At 37.5% G+C, this 20215-nt stretch overlaps 1 protein-coding gene across 4 annotated transcripts in view; it reads left to right on the top strand.

The window, feature by feature from the left end:
* COL21A1 (collagen type XXI alpha 1 chain) overlaps window positions 1–11291 on the top strand; it is a 175727-nt gene extending 164436 nt beyond the window's left edge. For 2 of the 4 annotated variants that reach the window (XM_039244316.1, XM_039244319.1), the window contains 7 exons: window positions 2334–2378; window positions 5343–5375; window positions 5966–6112; window positions 6202–6256; window positions 6992–7192; window positions 8643–8720; window positions 10030–11291. In XM_039244316.1, the coding sequence (XP_039100247.1) occupies window positions 2334–2378; window positions 5343–5375; window positions 5966–6112; window positions 6202–6256; window positions 6992–7192; window positions 8643–8720; window positions 10030–10217 (747 nt within the window). In that variant the 3' untranslated portion in view covers window positions 10218–11291. The remainder of the gene's footprint in view (window positions 1–2333; window positions 2379–5342; window positions 5376–5965; window positions 6113–6201; window positions 6257–6991; window positions 7193–8642; window positions 8721–10029) is intronic. The other 2 variants (XM_039244317.1, XM_039244318.1) reach the window with 2 other exon arrangements.
* Window positions 11292–20215: the final 8924 nt, after the last annotated feature.

Raw genomic sequence — 20215 nt, 5'->3', positions numbered from 1 at the left:
ATGAATAAGCGTTAAAAGAAAAGGTTGAGTCATTTACCCCACCCTGTAGAATGCACCTCTGTCAGATGACCTCTCCTGTGTCCCTCTCCTGTATCCAGCCCAGATGCTTAATTATGCATTTTCATCATTTTTGATTTAATGGCTCATCTTTCCCACCACACAGTAAGCAACTTGATAACACTGCTTTTGTTTCACTGTCCCTACAAACCAGCAAATAGGTGTCATTCAATAAATACTGGAAATTCACTTAGGTAAATGAATAAATCACACACAAGAGTAATTTAAACTTTTGGTCACTAGATCATTCACTGTTTTAGTATCTAGGTATATGTTTTCCTAGAAACTTCTGATTATCTTGGCCAACATAAGGATGGAGTAGTACTTTAGGGGCTGGTACTGTGCATTGTATATGATGGACTTCCACAAGTGTTTTTTAAATGGACAAATGTGTTTATATCTTTGTTAATTTTCCTTTCTTCTTTGTCCTGATTTAAAGATCCTCATTCAAGATTTTTTTAACAGTATTTTTTTTAATTGAAGTCTGAACAACATATAACATTATATAGTTGATCCTTAAACAGTGCAGGTTTGAGCTCCTCAGTTCCATTTACATGCAAATTTTTTTCTGTAAATACAGTATTCTAAATGTATTTCTCTTCCTTATGGTGTTTTTAATATTCGCTTTTCTCTAGCTTAATTGTAGGAATATAGAATATAATACAATACATATAATATGCAAAATATGTTAATTTATATTATTAGTAAGGCTTCTGGTTTACAGTGGACTATTGGTAGTTAAATTTGAGGGGAGTCAAAGTTATCCACAGATTTTTGACTTGGAGGGAGGTGGTACCCGTAACCTAACCATTGTTCAAGGGTCATCTGCATTGCAGGTGTTCAGCATGATTGAAGATTTGTATATACTGTGAAATGATCATCATGATACATCTAGTTATCCTCTATCACCATTCATAGTGACAACTTATTTTCTTCTTTTGACGAGAATTTTTAATTCTCTAGCAGAGAGGGCAAGATGGCGGAGAAGTAAGGAGCTCCGTACTTGCACTCGCGCCCATACATCACACAGAAAAAATCTGAAGCCATTGGAAACCTTACAAAACCTGAGAGATTGGGAGAAAAAAGACACAGAATCCACTGAGAGAGCCTTCTAACGGCTACCTCAAGAAACAAGCTAGAGTACACAAGGTGGAGAATCCCAAATATCACTACGAATAGGAAAATAAAATAACCAAGGTCCCAACAAGAGAGACCAGGGGATACCATTCAAAAAACACTCTCTGAAAGGATAGGCCCTGGAAAGTCAAAGAGCCTTCTTGGATATAGCAGTGCTCATAGAAACAGAGAGCATAACAGGTCTTTAAAACCAACAAGAGCCGGAAAGCTAACTAAAATGACTATATGAAAGATCTCTCCTCCAAAGAAACTCCAAGAAGAAATGACAGCTAATGAACTGCTCAAAACAGATAGCAGCAGCATCACTGAACAAGATTTTAGAATAATAATGGTAAAATTAATAGCTGGGCTTGAAAAAAACATAGGGGACATCAAAGAAACTATGGCTACAGACAGAATGGAAAATAAATGAAAAGAGTTACTCTCTTAGCAACTTTCACATACACATTATGGTGTTATTAACTATAGTAACCTTGCTGTGCACTCATCCCCATGAGTTCTTTATTTTGTAGCAGGAACTTTGTATCTTTTACCTCCTTCACCTACTTCACCCCACCCCTCCCTCCTGGCAAACATGTTCTGTTCTGCATATCTGTGAGACTGAATTTTTTGTTTTGGCTTGGTTTGGTTGTTTTGTTTTGTTAGACTCCACATATAAGTGAAATCATACAGTATTTGTCTTTCTGTGACTTATTTAACTTAGCTTAATGTCCTCAAGTTCCATCAATGTTGTTACAAATGGCAAGATTTGTAAAAAGATTCCTTTTAGTCTTTAATGTATGAGTAGTATTCCACTTTTGTAATGTATTTTTAATTTTTAAAAATTCCTTTAAAGATGACTTCTTGCCCTTTTGTGTGTATAATTGACACTAAACATAATCATGCCATTGAAATTAATAAAATATCCACAGCCATTGGATTTTTAAAAATTATTTTCATGTTGTTAATGTTAGGGGTGACTCTCTTATTTTTTTTCTTCCTCCAAGAGACTAACTTCCTTATCTCCTACATCATTTTGCACATTTGCATCACTGCTTTTGTGACATTTCTTCTTGACAGGATTAGACATAGTGTGTGTCATATATGTGATTGTATTATATGTGTGCAAGCTAATCAATGGTGTTTATTCAATTTTAAAGGGTCAAAAGGGAGAAAATGGAAGACAAGGGACTCCAGGGCCACAGGTATTTTTGTTTTCTTTTATGGAATATGAAATAATGAACCACATAGCTGGATGGTGTTGGGAGATTACTTGCAAATGGAAACGAGTGGGGAGAAGTGTAGACCTAGTGCTCATTCTAAGCATATGAGGAAGAAAATGCCAGATGGTGGTGGTGATAATGATTTGCTATAATCATATATTTTCTATTTTCATTTTCCTATACTAATTGTTGACCATGAAACCTACTTCTCCATGCTTTTTTCTGGTCAAATAAATGGCTAAGGGTAGACAATTCCACTTTTTTCCTGCAATAGTTAATGGCCAAAGGCAGCCATACAGTGGCAGTATCTCCATATTTACTATTCACTCTTTTTTTTTTTTCCCTTAAAATGTGAGTAGTTGAAGCCTATAAGTAGTGGAGGAATATACTTGTTTCCCTTTTGTGTGTTCAGAGATATAATTTACTACACTAGAGATTTTTTAAAATGCCATCTTGAAGGACTGTGTTATGGGATGGAGACATAGAAAAATCGTTTTGCTTTTTCCCTGACTAGACTCTCCTGATTAAGTAGTGTTTCGGTGAGAATGTCATGTGGCACATAAGTTCAGTCAGAGCCAAATTTGACTAAAAGTAGCATAAAAGTGATTTGTATATAAAGGTAGTTTGTTTGCTGCCTCACTGCCGACAGTTAAGCTCGGATCCGACTTGGTCCACGCTGAAAGGGCAAACTGTACATATGATCCCCTCATGGGATAGACCTTTTTTGAATGTGACCTTCAAGACAGATTCAGTAATTATACTGGCTCTGGAGATACGGGGATAAAACAGTGAGTGATGTCTTCAAGGACAGGGGTCTCTATGTCTGTCACCTAGAGATATCTCTGAGAGACCATGGGAGAAAGAGCTAAAAGCTATGGTCACAAGGTTGTCTGTAATATAGGATGGAAGGTGCGTGCTAGATATTAAAAAGGGTTGAGAATTTAGAAGCCAACAACAAGAGCAAAAGAGGAGAAAGAGACTAAGTTTGCCTACATTCATCTATGTTCAGTAAATGCATTTTTTTAAATTTTAGTGCTCCTCCACCTAGATCCATTTGATGACATGACCAGCAATGACCCCATTCTCCTCACTGGCATCACAGAATGACCCCTAAGTTTCCCTAAGCCAACCACACAGTGTCTATAAACCATTCTTCTCATAGGACAACCTTCACTTCCTCATCCATTCAACTTCCACAACCCAGGCCTTTCACCAAAAATTTTTACAGGAACTCTCTGAGAAGAAGACTATTTCTTGTGGAATCTAAGCTCACAACTTAGCTAGCTCACTGGCTTACAGATAACACTCTCTTCTCACTTCCCTTAATGTGTTTTGTTTTGTTTTGTTTTGCTTTGTTTTGTTTTTTTCTCACTTCTCACAGGAATAGTGCTCTGCTCCCTTAGGGCAGTTTTGGGCTCCTTAGAAAGCTTCTGCCCAAGATTTGCTGGACACTGGGTTTCTCACCACTGGTAACTGAGCCCTGATGGAGTACCTGGGGGTCAGAGTAACTGTTGCTTCTCAGCAGCTGAATAGTTGTCCCAAGTTCTTTAAGTAAACAGTATTAGTTATATGTCATCCCACAATGGGCTGCAAGTGTGTGATTTCTTAGCCTGTGTGTTGGGTTCCTCTCATGAAATCATCCCAGTGGATTCTCAGATGACGGGTGTTTTCAGTTGCAGCTCTAAGTGTTCTAGTCCTGAGAACTTCCTATTCCATCTTTCCTCTTAAATGAGCTCCAGTTGTAAGGTTATGTCGGGGAGGGAAACCCCAGCTTTCTGCAGAAACTTGAATATTTAAAGAACAATCTTAAAGTGTTTTACTAAAATATTTTTATATGAAAACCTAGTATTTTTATGCTCTTTTTTAAATTTGGGAATCTACCTTTCTCTGTGACATACTCTGATTTTACCTGATTTGTCTTCCATTTTGTCCAGTCTGGGTATCCATGTTTAAGGGACCTAGAAATAAAGCAAAATAAATACTCAAATTCAAGGTTCATTGTGTGAAATGTTATACACTAAACTTTATATAGAATTGCAGAACTCCAACTTTTAATCTGAAAGTTAAATAATAAAATCCTACCTGGGTACGTGCAAGCTCTGCCCTTTTCACAAAACTGATATTGGGTGATTTTAGAGCCCAAGGGTATAATGAATTTCAAAAATGGGAAATTACAATGCCTTTCCTGAAAGCTCTTATCATCTATAATTTGTCATTGTAATGAATATGTGAGAGATGAGTGGGAAATAATGTAATAGCATCATCCAGACATATTCAGTGATTTTAACGGTGAATGAGTTTCATGCGTGAGCTCCTCAGTGTGTATAATATCACTTGGGAAGAATACCATATTATGCATCACACTGCTTTTGTAATCTCTGAGTTACCAGCAGTGAGTGGCTTAGGCACAGGCCAAATAGGTATTTTCTTCCCTATTAATCACATTTAATGGCACTTTTGCTTTAATCCATCTTTTATAAGTAGTACTCAATTGAAATTTAATTCTAAGAACATAAAATTGGGACAATACAATACTTACCTTAATCACCAAATAAAATAATAAACATACCTTATATTACCTGAGTTTAATTTACATTAAAATAGCAACATATTTAACATTCAGAATAGAACTGAAATAGAATTCAAATAGAATCCCATTCTTAGCTACATATTTGACCTGTGGCATATAAAAATATTAATATCTAAAAATGAAACAGTTCCATAAATTAAAATTTTTACATTATCCAGTTAGCATATGGCCTCGTCATTAGTCTCCTTTAAAAAGGCAGAGAGAGTATCATGTGTAATTCTCTCACTAATTCTGTCAGTACTTTTCAAATTGAAAATTAAAGTTTGATTAAATGTGTGGTAACAGGTGCATGCCACATTACTAGTACTGTACCTTGCACGTTTATTATGTTTTTTTTCCTCCTATTAATTTTCAAGGGAATTCAAGGCCATCATGGTGCAAAAGGCGAGGTATGTTTCTTCATGTATTATGCGCTCTCTCTTTACAGTCCTTATTGCCTGAATTTTCAATGCTGAATAAATCTAGCTATTGACAGAAAATGCCTTTCATGTTCTTCAGTGGTTATTAAATAATGATTTTCAGAATATGTAGATTTGTTGAATTAGGTATGAAATGTTGCATATTTGTGAATATTATTGGTCCTTCATCTAGATTAGGAGCTAAGTTTTTTGTGCAAAAATTTAACAAAGAGTATTGCGTTTCTGTATTTGTCTCTCTAGAATTTAAACTCTTTGGGAACAAGACTGTGGCACATTTGTTGTTTCTCTAATGCTATAAGTATAGCCTATATAATATGTTGAAAAAATAGAGGAGATTTGTGGGGTTGGATGGGTGGGTGGATGGATAGATAAATAACAGTTGAATATGATATGAAATTTCCTCTCTGATCAATAATAGCATTTCACAGCTGTTCTCTACATAATGAACATTATATATACATATGCATATGTTCATATCTACATCCTTAAGGACTTTTATGGTGCAGTTACACCTTCTGAAATATTGAAACAGAACTTCTGAAGATTTCTTCTGTTTTTAGAGAGGTGAAAAGGGAGAACCTGGCATCAGAGGTGCCACCGGACCGAAAGGAGAGTCTGGGGTGGACGGCCTGATGGGGCCTATGGGTCCCCAGGGGCAGCCGGGGGAAACAGGTCCTCAGGGACCTCCAGGATTGGATGGGAAGCCTGTATGTATTCTGCTTCTTTCCTAGTTCTTTTGTTTTCATTGCTTTTTACTTGATATGTACACTTACAACCTCCTAATAATTTGATGCAGGGGAGAGAATTTTCAGAACAGTTTATTCGACAAGTTTGCACTGATGTATTAAGAGGTAAGTCTCAAACAGAGATTTTAATAACTTTTTCAAATTACTAAAATAATACTGATTCTTGGTAGAAATTATAAAAGATATAAATAAGATAAGAAAATAAAGGACATTTATAAACTCCCGTTTTTTCCCCCTAGATGAGTAATTTTTAAAAAATGAACATAGGGCGCTCCTGGGTGGCTCAGTCGGTGAAGCGTCTGACTTCGGCTCAGATCATGATCACACAGTGTGTGGGTTCGAGCTCTGCGTCGGGCTCTGTGCTGACTGCCAGCTCAGAGCCTGGAGCCTGTTTCAGATTCTGTGTTTCCCTCTCTCTGACCCTCCCCTGCTCACGCTCTCTCTCTCTCTCTCTCTCAGAAATAAATAAAACATTTAAAAAAATAATTTAAAAAATGAACATCGTATGTACTCTTTTGTAATCTTTTTAATTAAGCAGTTTATCACTATTAACCATGAATTAAATGTTCTTTTCTGGCATAATTCTGATAATGTAATTCATAAATATGGAAGTCTAGAATTTACAAAATTTCTTTTTGAGGGGGTGCTTTCACTCCCCCCATTTTAAGCAATTGTAACAATAAAATGATTGTCTAGAACAGAGAAGTACTTCCACAGTTAAGTTCCTAGAAGTGAGATTATTGGTCAAGAGAGAGACATCTATAAATTGTGAAACAAAATGATTAGTGATGTTACTAATGCTCATTCAAATTTAACGGGTGGGGTTTCTTTGTTTTTAAGCTCAGCTACCAGTCTTACTTCAGAGTGGAAGAATTCACAATTGTGATCATTGCCAGTCCCAACGTGGTTCCCCTGGCATTCCTGGGCCACCTGGTCCTATAGGCCCAGAAGGCCCTCGAGGATTTCCTGGTTTGCCAGGAAGAGATGGTGCTCCCGGGGTAGTGGGTGCTCCTGGACGTCCTGGGGCCAGAGGACTAAAAGGTACTAAACTTGTGTGCATAAGCAGATGAACAACAAAAGAGTGATTTTTGTGTTCATAACTCTGTATTAATTTAGTAGGCAAGGGTTTATCTTTGGTTTTATGATGCCAAAAAGCTTTTTGTATCCCTAAGTCTTTAAATAATTTGTCAGGGTGCCTGTGTGGCTCAGTCTGTTGAGCGTCAGACTCTTGATTTTGGCTCAGGTCATGATCCCAGGGTTGTGGGATTGAGCCCCACATCAGGCTGCATGCTTTATGTGGAGCTTGCTGAAGATTCTCTCTCCCCTCCTCTTTTTTTCTTTCTCCCTCTCTCCCTGTCTCTTCCCTCTTCCCTCCATCTTCCTCCCTCTGCCTCTCCCCTGCTCATGTTCTCTATCTCTAAAAAACAAAAAAAAAATAAGTTTTTCAACTAGTTAAGAAGCAATTCTCTTAAAGTAATATTCTAAAGTAGAGAAAAGTTAAAGTTTGAAGATTGTGAAATTACAAATTAGAAAATGTTGATAGTGCACTTGGAGATTTTGCTGGAGTCTTTAATAATGAGGTCTTAAATAGAAAAATCACAGACACTTTATTTTGACTTCAGTAACTTCTATTACCTTATTGAAAAAGTTTTTTCTATTATAGGAAAAATTATATTTTGCCACCAAACTTCCTAAGGGCCCACAGTTACTTATCTTTGTCTTTGAATGTTTATGTGAAATGTCAGCTGATAATTCTTTCCTTTTTATTTAGTATTATGTGAATAATTTAGATGTTTAATCAAACTAATAAACAACTATGATTAACAAAAAGGGTTAATAATTCCAAACCATTTTCCTTTTTAATATTTAATCCTCAATAAATCCTTCTAGATCACTGATAATTTTAGAAATTTTTGCTTCTAAAATTCTGCTTCCCATTAGTAATAATAAATAAGTGGCAAGCTATTTTTAAAAGATTTTTTTAGGGGCGCCTGGGTGGCTTAGTCGGTTAAGCGTCCGACTTTCGCTTAGGTCATGATCTCCCAGTTCGTGGGTTCGAGCCCTGCGTCGGGCTCTGTGCTGACTGTCAGCTCGGAGCCTGGAGCCTGTTTCAGTCTGTGACTCCCTCTCTCTCTGACCTTCCCCTGTTCACACTGTCTCTCTCTCTCTCCTAGAAATAAATAAAAAAACATTTTAAAAAAAAGATTTTTTTATTAAAAAAATTTAAGTTTGTATTGATTTTGAGAGAGAGAGAATCCCAAGTCAGCTCTGTGCCTCAGTGCAGAGCCTGATGTGGAGCTCGATCTCACAGACTTCATGATCATGACCTGAGCTGAAATAAAGAGTTGGGCTCTCAACCGACTGAGCCCCTCAGGTGCCCCAAGATTTACTTTTATTTCAATGTATATATTAACAGCTTTGAAAGAAATAATCTAGGAGGAAGTGATTTCGTAGGAAAAGTAAGCTAACTTCTATCTTTGACACTCTGCAGGCTTACCAGGAAGAAATGGAGCAAAGGGAAATCAAGGGTTTGGGTACCCTGGAGAGCAAGGTCCTCCTGGTCCCCCAGGTAAGAATCGCTACATGCTCCTATGTGTTGCTGCACATTTGGCTTTAAGAAAACCAGCATAAATCTATGTCAAAAAACTGAAATCAAGACAGTTGTTTCCTTTTTTGAATGATTCACATTAAACACACTGAGTTCTAACTACCAGATTTTCTTCCTCCAGTGTATTCATCAGTCATTCCGGATTTTCTCCTGTTTTCATTTGGGTGTCTTAGAAGGCTACTCCTTGGAATGGTCCTTGAATGGTTTGAGTCACCCAAGCTTATCTCAGGGACACAGAATACTTGCAATGGTAGACTCTTAAATCAACCTCCCCTAGCTGTGTTATTTTAACTTTGTTATGCCTCCATTTCCTGATTGGTGAAATGGTAACGATATGTTGCCTATATTGTGAAATTATTGGAAAATGATGAGTTAATACATGTGATTTTGGAACAGTATGCAACAAGCATGTTTTCAGCAAATGGGTGCTATTACTATTATTTTAAATGTTACAACTTCGTGAGGCTTTTGCATGGATCAAAGGATTCAACAGTCTTCATGTAAAATGCTTGGAACAATATCTACAGATGTAGTTAAATGCTGAATAAACATTTCTTAGTGTAGTGATAGTAGCAGGAATTATTAGTAGTAGAAAGTACTTCAACCCACGCTGCTCCATTTCACAACCTGAGTACTTTTTGTTACTTTGAGTCATCACCTTTAACACAATATCCAAAGTTAATGTAGGCAAATATCCTAAGTTAACTCTCCTTCCTTTGAGCATGATAATTGAACTAATTAAGCTGTGGTTCTCAAGTTAATGCTGTAACACCTTTGTGTGTATAATGATCACAAGTACGCCACGGTAATAGCATCGTATTTAAATATGGAAACCTAAAAATGTGTATAATGAAAAGTTATTTTACTGCAAAAATGGCACAAAAGTGACTCCAATAACGTTGCAGAATTTTAGCTTTCTCATCTCTTGCTTATTTATAATAATATTGGCAGAAGATAGGCTGGAAGGAAAAAATAAGTTTGGACAACCCACCAATTAAAATATTAGAATATTAGCTCAGTGTCTTAGCAGGGTGATTGCTATATTGATATAGCTTAGCCTGGTTTTATAAAAATTACTGATTATTTCTTGATAGTTCTCTTCTAACGGGAAGGTATATAGAATTATCAAGAGAGTACCTCCTCTTTTCACAGTAGTGCAAATCTGTAAAACTTTTAGGATTTTTTCCCATTTACATTTCTTACAGAATCAGCTATCTCATCGTCAAAAGCCAAACTCCTTTGTTCATATATTGATCATGTCCCTTCCTAGGTCCAGAGGGCCCTCCTGGAATAAGCAAAGAAGGTCCTCCAGGAGACCCAGGTCTCCCAGGCAAAGATGGAGATCATGGAAAACCCGGAACCCAAGGGCAACCAGGCCCCCCCGGAATCTGCGATCCATCGCTTTGTTTTAGTGTAATTGTTGGAAGAGATCCATTTAGGAAAGGACCAAACTATTAATGTCTGATGCCTCATTCAGCAACCTAGGCGTGGTGCTTCTCTTTTATGGTCTTTTGCATCTCAGGAAGATAATAACAGTAATCCCTTGAAAAGAAACTAAAGTACCTCGGTGTTTTTATTATTATTTTTTTCTTAAGGAAAAATATATAAAGGATCACATATACTGATTTCAAAGGTCCCTCAGTACATCAGAGCCTTTAGATTAGTAGTATTAACTAAAACTCAAGGGTGTCTTATGAGTCCATTTATTTTAATCAAAGTTGAATTATAAATAAAAAAAACACCATTTCCTGTTAGCCAGTCAATTTCAGTCACTGTGAAATATTTCACATTCAGCCTCCATGCAGCAGAATATTTGAGTTCAATTTCATGTCATTTTTGCATTTCATGTTTCATATCTCATACCACATGCTTGTAAATTAGCCAAAACATGTGTCTGGTCATTGGAAATAACATCAGAGCTGATATTCAGCTAGGACAGACCATACTGCCATACCAGTCATTTATTCCAATGTCTGTGCTTGGTGGGTAGGGACAATGGCTGCTGGTTGTTCGGTGTTTTGAATGTCACCTCTGTATGTTTCTTAAGTGTATTTGCAAATTCTCAAATTTGATTAATGAGCATGCAAAGAAAGAGTATTGTTTCCATTGGGAATGGTCCAAATTGTGTAACATTAAAAACATTTAGAAAAAAGTTTCATTGTACCTGGTATGTTCAAAGGAAATGCTGGTTCAGAAATAAAAGACTATTCTTCATACTTGCTTACCAATTGGAATGTTTGTTGGATGCCTTCATTTTCCATTTCATTTATTATATGTGTATGTTCCTATATGTTAACTTTCATTGTAGCAAAGCTAATGGGAATAAATGCTCTAGTTGAGAGGAAAGGTAACGCCACAGATTCTAGTATGTCTTGATATTTTTAGCAGACTTTAAAATATTATGAACCATTTTTGTGTACTGTACTTACTGCCTTTGTAAGGAACGTATTTGAGATATTTCTTCCTAATCATGCTCTCAATTTTGTTACATGCTTGTTATTCAAAGTACAATAAAGTTTTGTACAGGCCTGATTGCAGTGGTTTTTTTTAGTACATAATTTTACCTGATTGTTGAGTATACTATTCGTATCACATGATCATTTTTTCAGTAGATTTACTTTATGGAATTATTTACCTTATTCTTGAAAAACTTGTTCATTGGAAGTAAGAACTTAGAAATTCATTTGGTGTACTACTCACATAAATAGGTGCAGCACCTGCTCCCTGGAGTGGCAGTTGATCAGTGTTTAGTTTAGCTGACATGTCATCCCACCACTTTGAAGAGAATGTTGGGGGAGACTGAAGTCATAACATTCAGTAGCAGAGTTAGTGCACAAGGCTTGTTTTGTGTCATTTTTGGTTTTTTTAATTCAAGTATACTTGACATACTGTTACACTACTTTCAGGTGTACAACATATTGATTCAACAAGTGTGTACATTATGCTGTGCTCAGCACAGGCGTAGCTACCATCTGTCACCATACATTGCTATTACAGTACCATCGACTGTATTCTTTATGCTGTGCCCTCGATCCCTGTGACTTCGTCATTCCATAACTGGAAGCCTACATCTTCCACTCCCTTTCACTTCTTTTTCCCATCTTCCCATTCATCTCCCCTCTGGCAACTATCAGTTTATTCTCTTTATTTATCGGGGTGTTTCTAGATAGAAACATTTTGTTTTTTAGATTCCTCATATAAGTGAAATCATATGGTATTATTTGTCTTTCTTGGACTTATGTCACCCAGTGCAACATCCTCTAGGTCCATCCATGTTGCTGCACATGGCAAGATTTCATTCTTTTTTATGCCTTGGCAATATGCCATTGTATATATGTATACCATATTTTCTTTATCCATTCATCTATCAGTGGACACTTGGGCTGCTTCCGTAATTTGGCTATTGTAAATAATGGTGCAGTAAGCATAGGGGTGCGTATATCTTTGTGAATTAGTGTTGTTGTTTTCTTTGGGTGAATGCCCAATAGTGAAATTACTGAGTCATATGGTACTTCCGTTTTTAATTTTTTGAGGAACCTCCATACTATTTTGTACAATGACGCACCAATATACACTGCTACCAGCAGTACACAAAGGCACCCGGTTTTCCACATTTTTGCCAACACATTTTTTTTCTTGTCTTTTTTATTCTAGTCGCAGCATGAGGCTGGTTTGGATTTCAATCTCCAGCCAAGCCCTAGGTATCTGTTCAGGCTTAACTCCTAGGTGATTGTGGCATTTTCTGTTAAGACGTGCTCAAGGAGCAGAATAGATAGTGTCACCTGTGCATTCAGCCACCACTGATCATGTGGCCAGTAAGTGGTAGGTATTGTGCCAAGGATACAGTGGCAGAAGAGCTGCATCATGTAGCCTGTGGTAACTTGTGTGTAATAAGACATAGGTAAAGTAAACAGGTGATTCCAATGCATTCATTCTCAGAAAGGAGAAGTGCTATAGAAATGTACAGGATGACGCTGGGTCCCTCCCAAGTTCATATGTGGAAGCTCCAACCCCCATATGACAGTATTTGGAGACAGGGCGGTAATGAAGGTAATGGGTGATAATGAAGGTTAAATGAGGTCATAAGGGTAGGATACTAATCCTGTGGGACTGGTGGCCTTATGCGAAGAGGAAAAGGGCAGTCTCTCTCTCTATAGGCATGCGGGAAAGGTCCTGTGAGGATGTACTGATCAGGCCACTGTCGACAGCCAGGAAGGAAGCCCATCTTGATCCTGAATTTCCAGCCTGTAGTGTTGTGAGAAAATTAATTTCTATTATAAGCCAGCTGGTCTTATACTGCCATATAAAATAGTATTTTGTTGTTTTCTGCCCAAGCTCATAAAACAGATGTGAGGGTAGTGAAAATTGCCCCACAGCAAAGATTATAAGCACTTTTGAAAGGCTAGGAGGCATTAACCTAACCAAGTCACGTCAAGATAATGGAAATGAGCAAAAGCTGGGGGGCTAGAAAAGCAGGGAGAATTCTGAGAACAAAACCTGTGGAATATAAACCATATTGACTTTTAGTATCCCTACTCTTAAAATTGATATCTCAAGATGATATGTTTCTGTAATGTATCATGGTACATGTTATGTCCTAACATATTTTTGTCTTGGACAAATTTGAGATTAACCATGGTACACGGACTTTCACAAATGAATAGATGAGTGATTTTGTCCTACAAGGATATTTTACATATAAACCCTTTAACAGAGTCACGGGATCATGGCTTCTGTAGTGGTTTTGCCTGAGTTCAAATCCCGACTTGTTTTTTCTAGTATCAGTCTTCAGAAAATGTATTTACTTCTTTGTGCCTAGATTTCTTGGTATATTAAATGGGAAATATTAATAGTACTTACCTAAAAGCAAGAGCTAGTATTATGAGGATTAGATGAAACAAAAAAAATATTTCATGGAATAAAGTCAGATAATTTACCAGATCCATACAGTATGAGATTAGCAAATCTTGAGATGAAATCTTAACTATTCAAAACATTTTATATCTGTGTAACTATACTGATAAAACTTATTAATCTGATTCATTTCAATTCAGAATGAAGCTCTCAGTCCTTAAGGATAAAAATAATTCTGGGGCTCTGGGTGGGTCAGCTGGTTAAGCATCCAACTTCTCAGGTCATGATCCCATGGTTTGGGATCCCATGGTTTGTAGGTTCAAATCCCACATCGGACTCTGTGTTGACCGATCAGAGCCTGGAGTCTGCTTCAGATCCTGGGTCTCCCTCTCACTCTCCCCCTACCCTGCTCATGCGCTCTCTCACTCTCTCTGTCTTTCTCTGTCTCTGTCTTTGTCTCTTAAAAATAAATAAACATTAAAAAAATTTTAAAGGATAAAAATAATTCTCAATAAAAGCTCTGCCAGATTTTTGATCATCTTAGACCAAAATGTAAAGTGGGAACAATTTAACCGGAAAAAACCATCAAACCCTTGGGGTTTATAGAGATATTCTTTCTGTATTTTATTAACTGTATTTTTTTTATTAGCTGTATTTTATGTTTGGCTCTTAGAACTTCACCACGTAATTATTTAATTTCCATTGTGAAGAGATTTTTAATGGAGATGGAACCGAAAATCATCCTTTGATCCCCAGTAGAGGGCAGCAGAATACATATATCCACTCATATCCAGAACCAAGCTGTGATCTTTTTCTCATTGTAGTTATTAATTATATCAACTATCACTATACATATACTGAATGTGAACGTTTTCTCAGTTTTTCAACCATGATTAGATTTGTATCCTCAAAACTTTATTATACCAAAGAAAAACAAAACTCATAAGGTTTTTGTAAGTTGAACACCTAAAGAACAGCTAATGAGGTTGTTTATATTTTGATGTCTTGCCTGACTGTTTTATCTTTGTAGGACTCAGTTCATCTAATTAAAGTGCTATGTCTAGGAGCTTTCATTATATCTTCAGACTGATAACTCTTTGGTCAAAGGAGAGGCTTGAAGCTCACTCCTGCTATTCCTCAGTTACAGCTCTGACCAGTTGATTGGTATTTTAGTTTTGTTATGCCCGGGGCAGGCAGAAAGCTGCCCTTGTCATTATCTAAAGTTTACAAGTGAGTAAACCAGACGTCCTATAATCCTGGTACAATAGATTGTATAAAATGTCAGCGCAAGAGATTATTAGCAGCTCTGTGATGAAAGCATTGACAGCCTAATCTCTGAGGCGTGTGGGGCACCATGACGAACGCAGAGGGAAACTCAGATTAAAAGTCTCTGCAATTTTAAGAGAAAAGACCAGAAATAACCCCACAAGTCAGTTAAATTGAGCTGTAATGCCTTCTCTGGAATGTCTTAACAAAACATTACTTTAAAAGGTACATAAAAATTTTTATCTTGCTCCAAATAACACATTTGAAATAAGGAACATTGCTGTTTCTACTCACTAAATTATTTCTGGGTTGTGCCTTCCCAAATGTAGGTTTTTGCTTTGAATAGATAGATGTTAAAATAGATAGATATTAAAATAGATAGATGTTAAAAGTCTCACATTGGTATCCTAGATGAAAATGACCCTTTGAAATCGGTGACTGGAGTATCATTCTGCATAAGGAAGAACTGAGACACACTGACAGTGTTTTTCCATTATGTCCCCAATTCAGTTGCCATTTCAAAATAGCATTAACAAATCTAATTGGAGGCGTGCTTGGGTGGCTCAGTTGGTTAAGTATCTGACCCTTGATTTCAGCTCAGGTTGATCTCACAGTTTTGAGTTTGAGCCCCAAGTCCAGCTTTGTGTTGAGAGTAGAGCCTGTTTAAGATTCTCTCCCTCTGCCCACCCCCTACTTGTGTGCAACACACTTGCATGCACTGTCTCTAAAAATAAAATATAATTTGGGAAATGTATAGCTCTTATAGAATGACATTCAAAGTGAAATTTTATTTTTTTTTAATATTTTATTGTCAAGTTGGTTTCCATATAACACCCAGTGCTCATCCCACAAGTGCCCTCCCCCATGCCCATCATCCCCTTCCCCTCCACCCCACTCCCATCAGTCCTCAGTTTGTTCTCAGCATTCAAGAGTCTCTCATGGTTTGCCTCGCTCCCTCTCCCCAAGTGACATTTTAAAATAAATCATTCTGGGGCACCTGGGTGGCTCAGTCGGTTAAGCGTCTGACTTCTGCTCAGGTCATGATCTCACAGTTCATAAAGTTTGAGCCCCACATCAGGCTCTGTGCTAACAGCTCAGAGACTAGAGCCTGCTTCGGTTTCTGCCTGTCTCTCTCTCTGCTCCTCCCCTATTCATGCTCTGTCTCTCTCTCAAATATAAACATTAAAAAAAGAAATCATTTTGACAACAGCAAAAAAAGGTAGAGTCCTGTGACATGTGATAGTGGATGAATTGGCTGACTTCTTCGAATTTGTTTTATCTCTGAAACAAAGGGTTTAAGTCCCTGTGATTTTTCAAGCTGGACTGTTAATGTTACAACCGCCTCTGGCTTTTAAAAAAAATTCCCTTGCTTGTGCTCTACTGAGATTCTGGTGTAATGGATTTGCCTTCCACGCAGAGGCAATAGCTATTACAAAGGCCGTGGGCCAGAGAACACAGCTCAGTGGAAGTGGAAGTAATTCTCTATTTTTAGGTTTTAGAAAGCTGGTGGTAGAAGGTGGCAAAAGATAAGGGTGGAGATACTGGGAGTAGGAAAAGGGATCGAGAGGGACGAAGATATTAAAGAATCATCCAGGATTTTGAGGACATTTGCCTGACAGATAGATCACTCTGACTACAGTGTCAGTGGATGTAAACAGGCAAGTTGGAGGTGGAGAAGCTAATTAAATTTCATTACAGGGGTGCCTAAGTGGCTAAGTCTGTTAAGCATCGGACCCTTGATTTGGGCTCAGGTCATGATCTCACAGTTCATGAGTTCCAGCTCCGCATGTAGGCTGTCAGAGCAGAGCCTGCTTAGGATTTTCTCTGTCTCCCTCCCTTTCTTTAACCTCCCTGCTCTCTCTCTCTCTCTCTCTCTCTCTCAAAGTTAAAAAATAGTTAAAAACATTTCATTACAGTGGCACTGAGGATAGAGGTGTAGATAAAAGAGGAAAAGACAGAAGCAGAAGGGACTGGAAAAGAAAAAGCCATCAATTTATTCTACTAAAATCATGGATAGCTTCCAGAATGTACCCCAGTGACATCAGGAAGGTAAGGGCTTGTTGGAGTATCACAAGACAGGGCATGAACCAAACATTTTAGGCTTCCACCTGGATGTCGACCTAGGAAGAGCTTGTTTCAAGGGCTCAGGCTGCATCTTCTAGAGGCCTCTCCCGAAAATGTTGGCAGGATCAGCATGAGAACCCTGGTCTGGAATGTGAATGGAAAGCTATTCATTTCAGGCTTCCACTGAGGCAAAGCTTGCCAGCTGGTTTCTGATGTTGGCCCTGACTGTGACAAGAAGTCTCCACACTTAGATCTTACTTACACCAGCCTTTCACGGATAACAACAGTAAATTGTATCTGCTTTTCTTTTGTCTCTGATGCCTCAGGATGCAGGAGAATATTATTTTATTCCTGCTGGGGCCCATTAGGAACATCTGATGCTATAAATGCTGTGGCATTGGTCATCGCACGAGTGTAAAGAATGATGGGTAAGCTTTTTTATTTATATGACATGGTATGTATTGGTTTGATATGATTTCAAATCCTCTTGTTTAGGACAAAGCACCCCAAAATGAAGTGGTTTTTAGGAGTAAAGTTTTGATGTGAGAGTGAATTAAGCTATGTCAGGATGTCTCAGCTCATGTGTTGATAAGTATTCAGGAGTTGACTAAGCCATCTGACTCAAGCACCAGCTAGTAAAAAGGTTCGCCTCAGCTAACTGTGAACTTTATTATTTTCCCCTCCCCTTGCTTGCAACAATAGTGTGACTAACCTATCACTGGTTAATCACAATAAAGTAGGTTATTTCTTCATTGGCTTTTGAGATGATATTATACTATATGCTACAGGTTGTGAAATTTCTGCAGGGAACCTGTTTTAAAAATTGCTAGCAAAAACAAACTCAGACTCTGAGCATGAATTTGCCATGCCAGAGTGAAACATGTGGATGCTAAGGTAACGCAGACTGTTAGATGGGGAGCTGAAAGTCTACGGGTGTTATCTTGGCTGGAAATGTTCAAGAATGTACTCCCATCTCCCCAGGTCATCTGCAGTCAGCCTAAACTCTAGGAGGAAACACCTTCCAGAGGAAAAAGCCCTTAAACCAGAAATGGGAAATGGAAGTTTTTAGAGCCAAATCACAGCAATTGTGATTGCCTGGAGGAAAGCAAAATCTAATTTAGATGTGATTTTCCTTGTCTTCGGCTGAAGTGGCGAGGTTAAGGGAATTGGGGAGGAGACAGAGAGGAGTATCTAAGCATGTGGGTTGGATTTACAGGAAAATTGATTTGAAACTGTGTGTGTGTGTGTTTTCCATTTTTGATCTCTCCTAGGGATTTTCCAGAAATAAACTTAAATTCTGTAAACTTGAATAATAATACCTATTATTAACTTTAGAATTAACTGTATGAACTATGAATTTTATACATTTTACATATTAAACTCAGGTGCAGATTTTTCACAGCTATAGAGGATTTAGGGGAACAGGAAGGATTGAAACCTAAATCCATCTGTCATCAAAGATGAGACCATGCTCCATCCTGTTGTCCATTCCTATGAGAAAAGCTAAATAAGTTGTCTTAAGTGTTTTATTCCCCTGTTTATTTTAACTGATTTCCTCTCATGATGAATTTATTGATAACACAAATCTTTTTAAAAATGTTTTTATTTGTTTATTGTGTGTGAGAGAGAGCATATAAGCATGTGAGTGTGGTTAGGGCAGAGGGAGAGGGAGAGAGAATCACAAGCACGTTCAGAGCTGTCAGCAGAGAGCCAGACTCAGGGCTCCATCTCACAAACTGAAATGACCTGAGCAAAAATCAAGAGCAGGCTGCTTAACCAACTGAGCCACCCAGGCACCCCAACAGAAATCTTTAAAATAAAAATAAGTTCTGAATTTCCTTAAGAATTATTAAAAAGAGGAGGAGCTCAGGCAACAGTGTCTAATTCACATGTCAGTTACTGGTGTGTGAAATATAAACTGAGCCATGGTAAAAATTTTAAGACTTGAGCAAAAGTAGATTGTAATTAGGCAGCACCAAAATGGAAGTGGTTAGTGGTATTCCACTGGATGGGAGCTGAGGAAAGACTTATAGACAAGAGGTGGAAGCAAAGCAAGAAAAATATTTGATTGGGTATAGCTTACATAGGTGCCTTATTTGGGAAAGGCTAGTTGGCTATTTGTGATGGGTTGTTCCTAGATTTCAATTTCTTAATCTTGAGGCATTTTAGTCTTTGGTTTTGGTTTGCTTATACAGGCTACAAAGGCATTAGAGCCGAATCAATCTAATGGTCTCTTTAATTAATTTAACAGTGGTTACCCTGTAAGGCTCTTAATGAAAATTTCTTTCTCTGGCAATTTAATCAAGCAAATATTTCCAGATCCAGAGACTAAGAAATGTATTTAATAACTCATTCTCAATGAAAAATGAAGAAGTGAGAGAAACTAAGAAGTTCAGGAATGTTAAATGTAATTCAAAAATACTGTCAGAAATGTATTTCCTTTTCTCAAGTCTCATTAAACTTTTGTACTAGAATGAATTTACTGGACAGTTGAGCCTTTGAGAATTGCTTAGTGCTTTGGAAAAATAGGGTCGTTCCTTTTACAACTGAGAGGCAATATGGAAAGAGTGGGACATGGCTCAGTTTAAAGAGCACAATCTCAAGGGTAACTTGAGCAAAGATCAACCATAGTTGGGAAATGTACACTTCAAATATTCAGAAAGGAAAAATGAGGACACAGACTGTTAGTGATTGGGGCTGGGATGGTCTTGCCATGGAGAATAGGCTTTCATCATAGCAGTGGATGCACATGTATTCTAAGGATGAACCTCCTTATTCCACATTAAGTGAAAATATTGAAATATAGCTAATATTCTCCCATGTTGTGTTTCTGTATGGGTCCAGGGACACAAAAGGTCTAGTTAAAAAAAAGACTGGGAAAATAGAGAAGGGTAAGGAACAGACTATAATGCTGGAGGACTGCTTTGATCACAGATCGTGTGAGTTAACTTATCATTTTTAGATGTAAAATGTTAATGCTAATTAGCATCTTGTTTATGCAAATGAGTAATGCTGAAGAAAAATAAATACTATGGTTAAAGATGGTGTTTGTAGGATAAAAGAAAAGACTATTAAGCACCAAGCAGACATTTTCTAAATTTATTTTCCTTAAAATTTCAGAAACACCTAAGATTCTTAAATCTACCTGCCCAGGGATCTCTTTCATACTAAAATATTTAACTCCACTTATGACAACTTTTCCTTTTTAGCTTCCCTAAATTTAAGTGTCAGCATGTGTCCTGGCTTTCTTTTAACTGACAAACACTCCTTCA

The sequence above is a fragment of the Hyaena hyaena genome, unplaced genomic scaffold (genome assembly GCF_003009895.1).
Source record: "Hyaena hyaena isolate Hyena2069 unplaced genomic scaffold, ASM300989v1 scaffold_242, whole genome shotgun sequence".
Lineage (NCBI taxonomy): Eukaryota > Metazoa > Chordata > Mammalia > Carnivora > Hyaenidae > Hyaena > Hyaena hyaena.
This window is presented reverse-complemented; position numbering and strand designations above follow the sequence as displayed.